Raw genomic sequence first — 12,767 nt, 5'->3', positions numbered from 1 at the left:
TCTGTCCTCCATGTTTGTCCCACTGTTTGGCTTCTGCAGAAGGACCTCAATTGTCCTCAAATTTGGATATGGGGATGACCTGAGGGGCTCTTGAAGCTCCCTTAGCTTGGTTGCCTTCATGCAGACGTTACACTGCCCAACTAGGTAACATTATCAGTGCTAGAAGGGAGTGGGGTGGGGTGGGGTGGGAGGAGGTGGTGGTGGTAATGGTGGAGGAGGAACTGAGGGGTCCTTGGTGCATTCTGATGTCTGTTTTCTTGCAGACATTTCATTGCCCAACTAGGTAACATCATCACTGCCGGCAGGGAATGGGATTGAGGAGGAGGAGGAGGAGGAGGAGGGAGAGGAGTACTGGGGGTTCTGTGGTGTTGTCTGATGTCTGTTTTCTTGCACATTACACAACTAAGTAACATCATCAGTGCTGGAAGAGGCAGGGTTTGCTCTCACTTTATATTCTAGTGGCTTGCCCTGTCAGTGTTGGTCTTTGGTTGGACTGTTTACTGTTACATTGTTTGGCACGCGGCTATTCTTTGTTTGTTTCTTGATTGTTGGTCTGGTGTTAATCTTGGAGCTAATCTGCGCTCATCTGGGTGCTGATTGCTGGTGGTTAATGAAATGTCTGCAAGGAAACAACCGAGCTCAGAGGATGCCAAGGAGCCCTCATTCCAACCCTGAGCTACAAGGATTCTCCTTGGTTGAGAGAGGGGACTCCCAAGAGTTCTTACGTGATGAGAAATTTGGCTCCAGCTTCAGCCCTTCTCTCGTAGTCGCTGGGATCGTCTCGCACAACCAACCCGTAAGTGCCAAAGGAAAGGCCCAGAACGTTACAGAAGAGGATCAGCAGGATAATTGTGCATGCTATTGTACCTGCAATCCACCTGGCCGAGACAAAAAATGATGTGGGGAATCAGGAGGCAACTTCAGGCTCCGAGTCACTTCTTCATCCAGCATCCACCAGAAACGTGGTGGGCTGTTTCAATTCAATTAGAAATGTTTGCATTGAGTGGGTGAGTGCAAAGGGTTCTTTTTTTTCTTTTTACAGGCATGGCATCCGTGGTGCTTGTGGAAAAAAAAAAAAGTCCAGATGGCCTCTGTGGACACACAGTTGAATCCATGGCCTTCACTTTTGGGACCTTCCTGCCTTCCTGCTTCTCTCTACACCCTGAAAGACCTTCAGGTGAGGGACAGATAGTCTGCCATTGGGGCTGCTATTGTAGTCAAAAACTACTTGATGACTATGATCTTGATTTATCACTTATACCTTTAATGTACACGGAGAGCATCTGCACCGAAGACAAATTCCTTATGGGTCCAATAAAGAATTCTATTCTATTCTATTCCATATTCCATTCTTTATTCCAATATTAATTCTATTTTATTCTATTTCATATTCCATTCCATTCTATTCTTCATTCCAATATTTACTCTATTCTATTCTATTCTATTCTATTCCATTCCATATTCCATATTCCATATTCTTCATTCCAATATTTATTCTATCCTATTCTAATAAATCAATCGCAATATTTGTGCATATATAGAAAGTATTTGGAGCTGTAATGCTCAACGGAAGGTTTTGATGGACAAACTCTGCATCAACAGTGGGTCCTCTTACAGGTTCTGGTGGTGATTTTCTCAACCTTGGGTCTCCTCCTTGGACAGAGATGACCAGCCTGATACTCCAACCCCTATTTGCAGTGCCCAAAGTCCTGGTCCAATAATTCATTTGTTTGTATCCCACTTTTGTTAGGATTTCTGTAAATGTGTTTTCAAGTCAAAGGAAGGAACACAAGAAAGCATCGTGTATGCCTTTAAAAAAAGAGAGAGAGAGAGAGAGCCCTCCTAAATCTCCCCCTTCCCTGCAAGATCAGGGAGAAAGGGAATCCTTTGTCCAGGCTGGTCACAAATGTTTGCTGCAGCTCTGCCCGTATTATATTACCGCTCCATTCACTAGCGGCCCTTGGAGTGTTGGGTTTCTGGTCAGATTATCTGATCAATGTGTGCCAAGTGTCTGCTCTGCCCACCTCTCTCTTTTACCTGTAGGTCTCAAAACGCTTCACCTCCTTCAGGAAAGGGTGGCTAACATTCTCTGCCTTCGCCAAGGCCTCCTTCATGGGACGGGTCTGGTCAGAGATGGGGAAGTCATCTTCAACGTACTGGACTCTTTGGGCAGCTCTCTGAATGTCCTTCTTCAGCTCTGCAAGGAAAACGAAGGGTTACCATCCATGCAAATGTCACCATGGTCCTTGTGCCAAAACATACCCCATGCAGACTTCACATCATGTGCCCAGAGAAATGGTGATCGCCAGAGCCTCCACCGGACACTTACGGTCACGATTGTACATTGTTGACTCTTCCTCTCTGAGTTACCTAGGTGCTAGATATTTCTCCAGTCCTTCTCCCCGAAGCTATACTACACTACAGGATGTTGAGACTCTGGGAAGAGTTCAGGGAAGAGCAACTGAGACGATCAAAGGCCTGGAGACTAAAACATATGAAGAACGGCTGCAGGTTTTGGGTTCGGCTAATCTAGAGAAAAGGAGAATTAGGGGAGACATGATAGCAGCGTTCCAATATTTGAGGGGCTGCCACAAAGAAGAGGGGGTCAAATTATTCTCCAAAGCACAATAATAATAATAATAATAAATTTGAATTTATTAGCCGCTCCCTTTCCAGGCAGGACTCGGGGCGGCGTACAGTGGGCATATAGAACATAGAAACATGTATACAAACACATAAACATACAAAAATACAGAGACACACATGCACGGAGGAGGTAACCAATTACAACATTTAGACAGTTAAAATCCCCATTAAAATACCCAATTGTAAAAAACCCAATGTACAATTAAAATTTAGAATTTAAAAAGACAGTCAGGAGGAGTGAGAAAAAAAAAATTACGGTTGAGCCAGGCCAGATAATTGAAAGAGGTGGGTCTTCAGCTGTACACGGAAGGAGCGGAGATCGGAAGTGATCCTGATGTCACGGGGGAGGTCATTCCACAGGGCTGGGCCCATCACAGAGAAGGCTCTGCTCCTGGGTGTCGCCCCCCGACACTGTTTGGTGGACGGCACCCGGAGAAGTCCCTCTCTGTGTGAACGAATTGGTCGTAGGGATGTGTGGGGCAGGATGCGATCCTGCATGTAACTAGGCCCTGTGCCATGAAGCGCTTTAAAGATCATAATCAAAACCTTGAAACGCACTCGGTAGACCACAGGAAGCCAGTGCAGCTCGCGCAGGAGAGGTGTTACCGGGGAGTATCTAGTCCTCCCCATAATCACCCGCGCGGCCGCGTTCTGGACCAACTGCAGTCTCCGAGTGCATCTCAAGGGAAGCCCCATGTAGAGAGCATTGCAGTAGTCCAGGCGAGACGTCACTAGCGCATGGGTGACTGTGCGTAGGGCATCCCGGTCCAATAAGGGGCGCAATTGGCGCATCAGGCGGACCTGATGGAAACTAAGAACTAAGACAAGAAACAATGGTTGGAAACTAATCAAGGAGAGGAGAAACCTGGAATTAAGGAGAAACTTCCTAATAGAGAGGACAATGAACCAGTGGAACAGCTTGCCACCAGAAGGTGTGGGTCAACGGAGGTTTTAAAGAAGAGACTGTCTGAGATGGCATAGGGTCTCCTGCTTGAGCAAGGAGTTGGACTAGAAGACCTCCAAGGTCCCTTCCAGATTCTATTCTATTTCTATTTCTACTCTATAACTCAAGGCAACATACACACTCCTTCAGTTTTTAACCCTAGACCATAATCCCTTGAGATTGTTAGACTGGAAAATTAATCCTGGCCCCAAGTCACCAGGTGGACTTCTGTAGGTGAGACTGGGCTGGGCTGGATATGGATCTCCACTGGCTAAACCCACTATAGTGTTAGCTTTGTATGGGCTCCAGCTCCGAAATCAGATGTTTGTCCCACCCTGGTTCATAATATAATTGCCAATTGGTACTCCATCCATCATAATTGTTTTTTTAGCTTATGGCATGTCATATATGGACTAGCAATATAGATTAACATTTCCCCTGGATTAGTAAAATCTAGTAAAATTACTGCTCCCCCAGATGTTTAGGGAATCCTCGTTTAGCAACTGCTTCGTTTAGCACCTGTTCACAGTTATGGCAGTGACGAAAAAGTAATTTCGCAACCAGCCTTCAGCTTTATGCCCTTTGCAGGTCTGATGAGCAAAGGAGAGGATGAAGGGAGACCGGTTGCAGTTTTAGTTCGCGGTCGCTTAACAACCAAATTGCTGCTCCCAGTGTTGGTCCCTAAATGAGGACTCCCTCGAAGCCTCTGTTCACATTACAAATGGTAAGTGAACAAACACAACTGCAAAAAGCAACCTCGCCCCTTTCTACACGCAGTGCAGAGTTCAGAAGAAAAAGGAGAGTTCATATTTATTCTCGCCGTGTTCCTTTTTCACTGTTTGTTTTATTGTTCTATTATTTTATTTCTGTTCTGTTTAAACTCCTTTCATTTTTTTCATTTTTATTATGGCGAGATAGGGAGCAAAATTTGACAAATCATTGTAATTCAAATTGTTTGTTCTTGGCCACCAACGTGACTTTGTTTGACCCACTCCAGATGCCATTGTGTGACTCCAGGTTGTTTATTCCTGGAAAAAACTTCACTTACCTTGAACAACTCTGTCCATTTTCATTACCGTAAACTGTGGAATTGCATTGAAACTGCTGTTGGCCTAGAAGCGTAAAAAATAATATTTTTAACCATGAAACTGGAGACAAAAAAATGTGCATTTTGCTGAAAGGAGACCTTCCTCACTTACTTTGTGAATCATTTCAGAGAAATTCGTCTGAGGCAGCCCATGCAAATTTTTCAAAACTCTTTCAACAGAAGGCACCTGAAGAAAGAAATGTGTAAGAGAGATTTGTAAAAGACAAATCCCTGGGACAATATATAAAACAGCATTGAGATGGAAAGCAATCAGAGCTTAAATCTGGCTTAAGTAGGGGCCAAGCAGTGTGTGGCAGCAGCCAAAAATGCTAATGCGATCCTTGGTTGCATAAACAGAGCGATAAAATCACGTGAGGTATTGCTACCGCTTTATAAAGCCTTGGGAAGACCGCAGCTGGTATATTACATCCAGTTTTGGTATCCATGTTGTAAAAAAGATGTTGAGACTTTGGAAAAAGTGCAAAAAAAGAGCAACTAAGATGATTAAGAGCCTGGAGACTAATGGTTGCAGGAACTAGGAACTAGGAGCCAAGTTTCAAAAGAAAACCAGTCATTTATTAGGAGCACCATTTCGGCAATATCCTAAACATCATTTGAAATATGGCTGAACTTTACCCCTGTTTCTTCCCACCCCTCCAGTCTGTCATAAATCACATTCTCCAACAAGGTGCATGCCTCACAAGCCTGCTGTAGTAATCTGAGATCCGACTCTAGCCGAAGACATGCATGGAATGCACTCCCCCCCCCTTCCTCACCATGGCAACTTTATGAGTTGACATTAGGTATGGCCCAGTAGTGGGTTGCAGGGGGTAAGCCCCGGTACGGGCATACCGGATCCTGCCCAGAGCACTGGATTCCGTTCTGAAACGGTGCTCCAGAGGGCTCACCCGCCCGCCGGAGCTCCTTACTGTTTTTTTAAGGCTTCTGCGCTTCCGCACATGCGCATGGTGTGTACAGCTGCTGTGCGTGGAGCAGCTGGAGCGTCGCAGAGGCTTGCAAAGGTGCTAAGACGCATTTGTGCACATGCTGCATGCATCCATGTGGACGCCACCGGGCCCGTTCCAACCGTACTGGTTGGAACAGGATCCGGTACCCACCACTGGTATGGCCAGTTCTGGAGAAAAAAAGGACTAAGGGGGGTCATGATAGCAGCATTCCACTATTTGAAGGGCTGCCATGAAAAATAGGGCATCAAATTATTTCCCAAAGCACCTGAAGGCAAGACAAGAAACAATGGATCAAGGAGAGAAGCAACCTGGGATTAAGGAGAAACTTCCTAACAGTGTGAATAATTAATCAGTGGCACTTCAGAAATTGTGGTTGCTTCTTCACGGGAGGTTTTTAAGAAGAGACTGGACAACCCCTTGTCTGAAATGATAGGGGGTCTCCTGCTTGAACAGGGGGTTGGACTAGGAGACCTCCAAGGTTGTTGATTTATGCCAACCAATTTACACCTCGTTGTATAGGACAACAAGGCCCATTATCATCTCAGAAGCCTGTTCCTTAACCAGTTCAGTTTTGGATTCATGCGCCATTCCCGTTTGGGTGCCGTCAGGATCCGGATTGGCTTACATTTTGGAAGTCAGCTCCCAGCTTCAAATCCTGAGCTCTGCTGAGGGCCCCCATGCAGTACGTGCAATGGGGCTCTTCCAGAAGAGACGTGAGGCTTTGCTTCTGGTCCTTCAGGGTTGATGCCAGCTCATCCTGGTCCCGGATCAAGGCCTGGACGATCCTGTGAATTGCATGCAAGTGGTGCAGGGAGTTCTCTAGGTCTTAAAGAGAAAAATCACCCAGGAGATAGGATGTCCGGATGTTTTCGTGCAAAGCTGTAACAAAGGCCATGCTAGCAAATCAACCTCTACAGGTGAAGGACAACTTGCCTCCAGAAGTTGTGAATTCTCCAACACTGGAAGAAGATGTTGGATAGCCATTTGTCTGAAGTGGTGTAGGGTTTCCTGCCTAGGCAGGGGGTTGGACTAGAAGACCTCCAAGGTCCCTTCCAACTCTGCTATTCTGTTTTCTGTAATCCATGACTTACAACCAAAACTGAGGTCAAAGGTTCTGCTGCTAAGCGAGACAGTTGTTAGGCGGGTTTTGTCCCATTTTACGATGTTTCTCACCACAGTCGTTAAGCGAATAACTGCATTTGTTAAATTCGTAATACGGTTGTTAATAAAATCTGGCTTTCCCATTGACTTTGCTTGCCGCGAGTGTGAAAAATGAACATAAATTAAAAAAAAATTAGTGCTGTTGTAACTTCAGACAGTCACTAAATGAACTGTTGTGAGTCAAGGATTACTTGTACAGTAGTTGCACCTGACATATACCTATACCTATACACATACATACATACATACATACATACATACATACATACATATGCTGGTTTTGTTGTATTCGGGTCTTTTCCCGTGTAAGATTGTCTTGGCAACGTTTCAACAAGATCTCACTTGCCATCTTCAGGCTGTTGTTTTAGGCTTAAAATGTGAACGGAGCTGCCGTCTTTCTGTAAATCTTGGTGGGAGGGGATGGGGTGCTGGCTTTGTTTCAGTAAGTGGAATGATTGGTTGTGTGGTTGTATCATGATTGGTAGATTGGTGCTGATTGGTGCTGGCTGTGTGTGCATTGTTGTTTTGTATTGTAACGGCCTGGGTGGTGGGTGATGATACCTCCCGCCTACCAACATGATGATACCTCCCGCCTACCAAACATCTGGAAACCAGCCTTAGTCAACAAACGAACACCACCCACCACTCAGGCCATTACAATACAAAACAACAATGCACACACAGCCAGCACCAATCAGCACCAATCTATCAATCATGATACAACCACACAACCAATCATTCCACTTACTGAAACAAAGCCAGCACCCCATCCCCTCCCACCAAGATTTACAGAAAGACGGCAGCTCTGTTCGTATTTTAAGCCTAAGACAACAGCCTGAAGATGGCAAGTGAGATCTTGCTGAAACGTTGCCAAGACAATCTTACACGGGAAAAGACCCGAATACAACAAAACCAGCATATATATATATATATATATATATATATATATATATATATATATATATGTATATGTATATGTATATGTATATGTATATGTATATGTATATGTATATGTATATGTATATGTATATGTATTTGTGTTACAACCCCTGGTATGCCTAAATATGGGAGGAAGGTCACTATTTATTTGTCAGTACAAATACAACATATATATATATATATATATATATATATATATATATATATATATATATATATACACATACATACATACATACATACATACATACATACATACATACATACACATACTCCAGTGACTCCAGATATATATAGGATTGAGAGTATCTTGGCGACGTTTCGACAAGATCCTACTCGTCATCCTCAGGCTGGGGTCTTCGGCCTCATGCCTTTGCTTTGCTTGAATATATATCTATATATCTTCCTTTTGGATCCTTCTGGCCCAGGGGGCACAAGAGTATGCATTAAAAGGATCTGACAAGCAAAGGACAGCAGGTGAAAGGCAAAATACCTGATTTCCTAACAGCTGGCAATTCTTTTTACGGTCCTTTGATTTAGTTAGTAGGTAACGTGCAGCCCCGATCGAGATTAATAAGCTCCTGCCAAGGCCACCCGCCCCCCCCAGGCTCTCCTCCCATCTGATGGCAGAAAACTCCCTAGGTTAACTGGGAGCTGCCCTCTCATTTACTGTCTCTGCCTGGCATCTCCCTTTAGAGTTTTAATGAATGGCCCCAAGTTGCAAAAGAGACAGAAAGAGAAAGTGCTCTCTGCCCCTCTATTACCTATCTGTATAATGTCTCCTTTTATCCACCTTCACTCCAAGAGGCATCCCAGAAGATGTTACCATGTTTCCCCATTACAAATGGCTCCAGCCCTTTAATTGTCTCTCCTGAAAATATCCCACGGTTAAGTTGCTCCAGGCCTTCCATTGTCTTGTCTGAAAATGTTCCCACAAGTGGGAAATTGTGCCCCTATCAAAGAGGGGAGCCGAAAGAGCTGCCTTGAGTGAACCCAGACCCACTTTCCCTGGTCCGGTGCTCAGCAGGTGTGTCAAACTACAACTCCCAGGGTCCCTAGCCAGCCTAGCCACACTAAGGAGCCGTTCATCCCATCCCAGTAAGAGGTTAAGCTAAGTTGCTATCAGCCCTCCAAGGAAGACCAGGCTAGATAGCAAGAAGATTAATTCCAACTTTTATTCATTGTTATTAATACAATTACCTCACTTTTGTGAGAAGAAGGGGGAGTCAATTCTGAGGCTCTTTCTCAAATTACGTTTCTACCCAAGACTCAGGTTGCTCTTCTCTGCCATTCTCTTGGTTGTCCTTCTCCCTCTTGCTCCTCAAGATTATTTCTTCTACCCGTTCCAGGACGCTGTTGCATTAAGAAAAAGGAAGAGGAAAAACAGCAAAAGCAGAAGGAAAGACTTTTCCTTACCTTGCACCCTGCCCTTAATGGCAGCCACAGCAGAAGACACGGTTTCCTTCAGCAGGAAGTGAATGGTGCTGCCAATGCTCCAGCTAATATCTACAAGGCACAAAAGCACTTTTGGTGAAATCTCCAGGTCTGTAGAGATTCTCAGTCATCCAGGTCATAGTTGTCCCAAAGGTGCTTTTTCAAGAGGCAGCTGGACTTTCTGGGCAAATGTGAGCGCAAGCGCCTTCTGCACATGCGCAGTGCTCACGCATTACATCGGTGTGGGTGGGCAGAATCTCCCACAGCTGCCGCTACCGGTTCGCTCAAACCAGAGAGAAGTGGCTGAATACCACCTGGGCTTCTCATCCAAGAAGCTTCTTCAACTCTGACTGGATGGTGGGGAATGGAAGGATTTGCGGACAGCTGGTCATTTGCATTCTTTTAAATCCTTCCATTCCCCACCAACCAGTCAGAGCTGAAGAACCTTCTTGGAGGAGAAGTGAAATGTCTTTAAAGAAAACCACCTTTGGGACTCCGGGGGGCGGGGATACACCTTCCACCCATCTCTCGTTTAGGACAGCTCATCTCCAACTGCATCATGCAGCTACTGACCTAGACGTGACACACACACGGTGAACATCATTTTGGATCATTTTAAACACAGCTTCCTAGCCATTAGGGCCCTGGGGATTGGCTTGAAATTAGGCAACTTTCTATTTTTATGGCATGGTTACTGCTTCGCGTTGCACACAACAGCTATTACTTTAAGCCAGGGGTGTCCAAACTTGGCAACTTTAAGACTTGTGGACTTCAACTCCCAGAATTCCCCAGCCAGCAGAGCTCTGCTGGCTGGGGAATTCTGGGAGTTGAAGTCCACAAGTCTTAAAGTTGCCAAGTTTGGACACCCCTGCTTTAAGCAATCTTACGGCAGGGCTTTTAAAATTTCTCTGCAACGCGATGGGCATTAATTTGACCATTTGTAAAAGAGATAAAATCTTGCCAGACCTGGAAAAATAATAGATTCCTGCTTTATTTTTAAGCCTAGGAATCTGATCAGCTGCTGTAGCAAAAGAAGCCTGATATTAAACGATTCCATTTTATTTATTTTTTTGCATTTTATGCAAAGGCAAATAATGTATTTCATTTTTAAAGCCATTTTTAAGGCAGGTACAAGGTGGGCTGGAAAAGTATTCTGGGAAAAGGTGTCTATTCTAGATTTGATTATGTACATTCTGGGACTGATGGCTCGCATGCGGAGCCATTTGTTAGGGCATGCGACGCACTGCCCTGTCAGCTGACTTCCGGTTTGCTCGGAGGGTCGTTTTGAGCGCTCCGAAGGCGTCAGGCTAGCCTCCGGACGGTCCCTGAAGCCTCCGGGAGGGCGGGGGAGGCTCTTTTCGCCCTCCCCAGGCTCCTATAAAGCCTCTGGAGCCTGGGTAGTGCGAAAAAAGCATGTAAAAATGGGGGGCGTGCATGTAGTGCGCGCATGCACACTGGGGGGGACGCGCATTGCATTATGTGTGCGGCACGCCCACACACGCCCCCCTGCGCTCCCCCCACTTGTGGCACGTGAGCCAAAAAAGGTTCGCCATCGCTGTTCTAGGAGGAGAGCCATGTTAGCTAGTCTATGGTAGCAAAACATCAGAGGGAATCGCTCGTACCTTTTCCAACTACGTTAAGCATTTTATTGAAAGGCAGAAGCTTAGAATCATAGAATCCTAGGGCTGGAAGGGACCTTGGAGGTCTTCTAGTCCAACCTTTTTCCCAAGGCAAGAGTGCTTATTCTATCCTGGACAAATGGGTGTCTAGTCTTTTCTTCCAAACCTCCAGTGATGGACCACACACAACTTTGGGAGGGAAGATGTTCCATTGATTAATCGTTCTCACTGTCGGATGTTTCTCCTTCGTTCCAGATTGGATTTCAATGGATTTCCACCCATTGCTTCTTCTCCTGTCCTCTGGTGGTTTAAAGAATAGGCCAATCTCCTCTTCTCTGTCACAGTCCCTCAAGATGTTAGAGTTGTGGTGGTGCAGTGGTTAGAGCGCAGTACTGCAGGCTACTTCTGCTGACTGCCGACTATTGTTTGGAAGTTCGAGGCTCACCTGCTCAAGATTGATTCAGCCTTCCATCCTCCCTCCTTCTTTCTTTCCTTCCTTCCTTCCTTCCTTCCTTCCTTCCTTCCTTCCTTCCTTCCTTCCTTCCTTCCTTCTTTCCTTCCTTCCTTCCTGCCATAGTGGCACAGTGGTTATAATGCAGTACTGCAGGCTCAAGGTTGAGTCAGCCTTCCGTCCTTCCGAGGTGGGTCAAATGAGGACCCAGATTGTTGGGGGCAAAGGGCTGACTCTTTAAACCACGTAGAGAGGGATGTAAAGCACTGTGAAGCCATATATAAATCTGAGTGCTATTGCTATTCCTTCCTTCCTTCCTCTCGTATTCCCTTTCTCCTTCACCTTCCTGGTGCCACAGTGCTTAGAATGCTGTATTGCAGGCTAATTCTGCCCACTGCCAGGAGTTCGATCCTTGACTCAACCTTCCATCCTTCTGAGGTACGTAAAATGAGGACCCAGATTGTTGGGGGAAAGAGGCTGACTCTGTAAACTGCTTAGAGACTTAACTTAACTTAACTTTATTGGATTTCTAGACCGCCCCTCTCTCAAAAGAGACTCGGGGCGGTGTACAGTCATATTAAAATAGTTAAACAGTAAATATACATGTTATAAGTATACAATAAATAAATTAAACATAGGACTGGAGGAGGTAGTAGAAGTTTCCTGTACAATTTAGTTAAGTTAGATTAAAAATTTAGAGAGGGCTGGGAAGCACTGTGAAGTGGTATATAAATCTAAATGCTATTGCTATTTTCCTTCCTTCCTTCCTTCCTTCCTTCCTTCCTTCCTTCCTTCCTTCCTTCCTTCCTTCCTTCCTTCCTTCCTGTTAGAATGCAGCATTGAAGGCTGACTCTGCCCACTGACAGGAATTCAATCCTTGACTCAACTTTCCATCCTTCCGAGGTCGGTCAAATGAGGACCCAGATTGTTGGGGGCAATGAGCAGACTCTAAACCACTTAGAGGGGGCTGTAAAGTTCTGTGAAGCAGTATATAAGTCTAAGTGCGATTACTAGAAGATAAAAATCGTGTCCCTCCCTAATCCTTCCTTTTGTCAGCTAGTTTTAGGCTACAATTTAGCCTCCAAACCCTTTATCATCTTTGTTGCTCCTTTTCCGCACTCTTTCCTGGAGCTTTATTCTTTTTCACTTCCTGCCTCAGCTGCAGCTCACAAAAGCTTCTGCCTTTTGCTAAAACCGGACAGTTGGGGAAAGGATGAACTGCAACGGTTCATGTAGTACTAATCCCCCGTTCTTCCCATTCAACCCCAAAGCATTCACTCAGGGCCAAAAATAAACGGTTCCCTTTGGAAAGCACCTGAACGTTTGTTTGCAAAAGGCCGGTGGATCTTGTATGTTTATGCCACTGGCCTAACACAAAAGGCTGCATTGGTGGGAAAAATCTCTTGCCAAGCATCTGCAGCAGAAGAGAAGGGGACTTACTGTTCAGGTCACCGAGAATCTGCCTTTCAGGCACTCTAAACTGTTCCACCGTCAGCCGAAGCCCCTGTGGTGGGAGGAG

At 45.3% G+C, this 12,767-nt stretch overlaps 1 protein-coding gene across 4 annotated transcripts in view; it reads right to left on the bottom strand.

Moving 5' to 3' along the window:
- Nucleotides 1-12,767, bottom strand: part of PROM2 (prominin 2) — a 48,654-nt gene that overhangs the window by 23,113 nt on the left and 12,774 nt on the right. For all 4 annotated transcript variants that reach the window (XM_081960965.1, XM_081960966.1, XM_081960968.1 and 1 more), the window contains exons 5-11: nucleotides 12,689-12,752; nucleotides 9,161-9,250; nucleotides 6,270-6,469; nucleotides 4,789-4,863; nucleotides 4,638-4,701; nucleotides 2,038-2,197; nucleotides 726-878 (exon numbers count right to left, since the gene is read on the bottom strand). In XM_081960965.1, coding sequence (XP_081817091.1) covers nucleotides 726-878; nucleotides 2,038-2,197; nucleotides 4,638-4,701; nucleotides 4,789-4,863; nucleotides 6,270-6,469; nucleotides 9,161-9,250; nucleotides 12,689-12,752 — 806 coding nt within the window. The remainder of the gene's footprint in view (nucleotides 1-725; nucleotides 879-2,037; nucleotides 2,198-4,637; nucleotides 4,702-4,788; nucleotides 4,864-6,269; nucleotides 6,470-9,160; nucleotides 9,251-12,688; nucleotides 12,753-12,767) is intronic.

Source organism: Natrix helvetica (genome assembly GCF_964273705.1).
Source record: "Natrix helvetica genome assembly, chromosome: 8".
Classification (NCBI taxonomy): domain Eukaryota; kingdom Metazoa; phylum Chordata; class Lepidosauria; order Squamata; family Natricidae; genus Natrix; species Natrix helvetica.
Note: the sequence above shows the minus strand (reverse complement) of the source record. Positions and strands in the feature narration are given on the sequence as shown.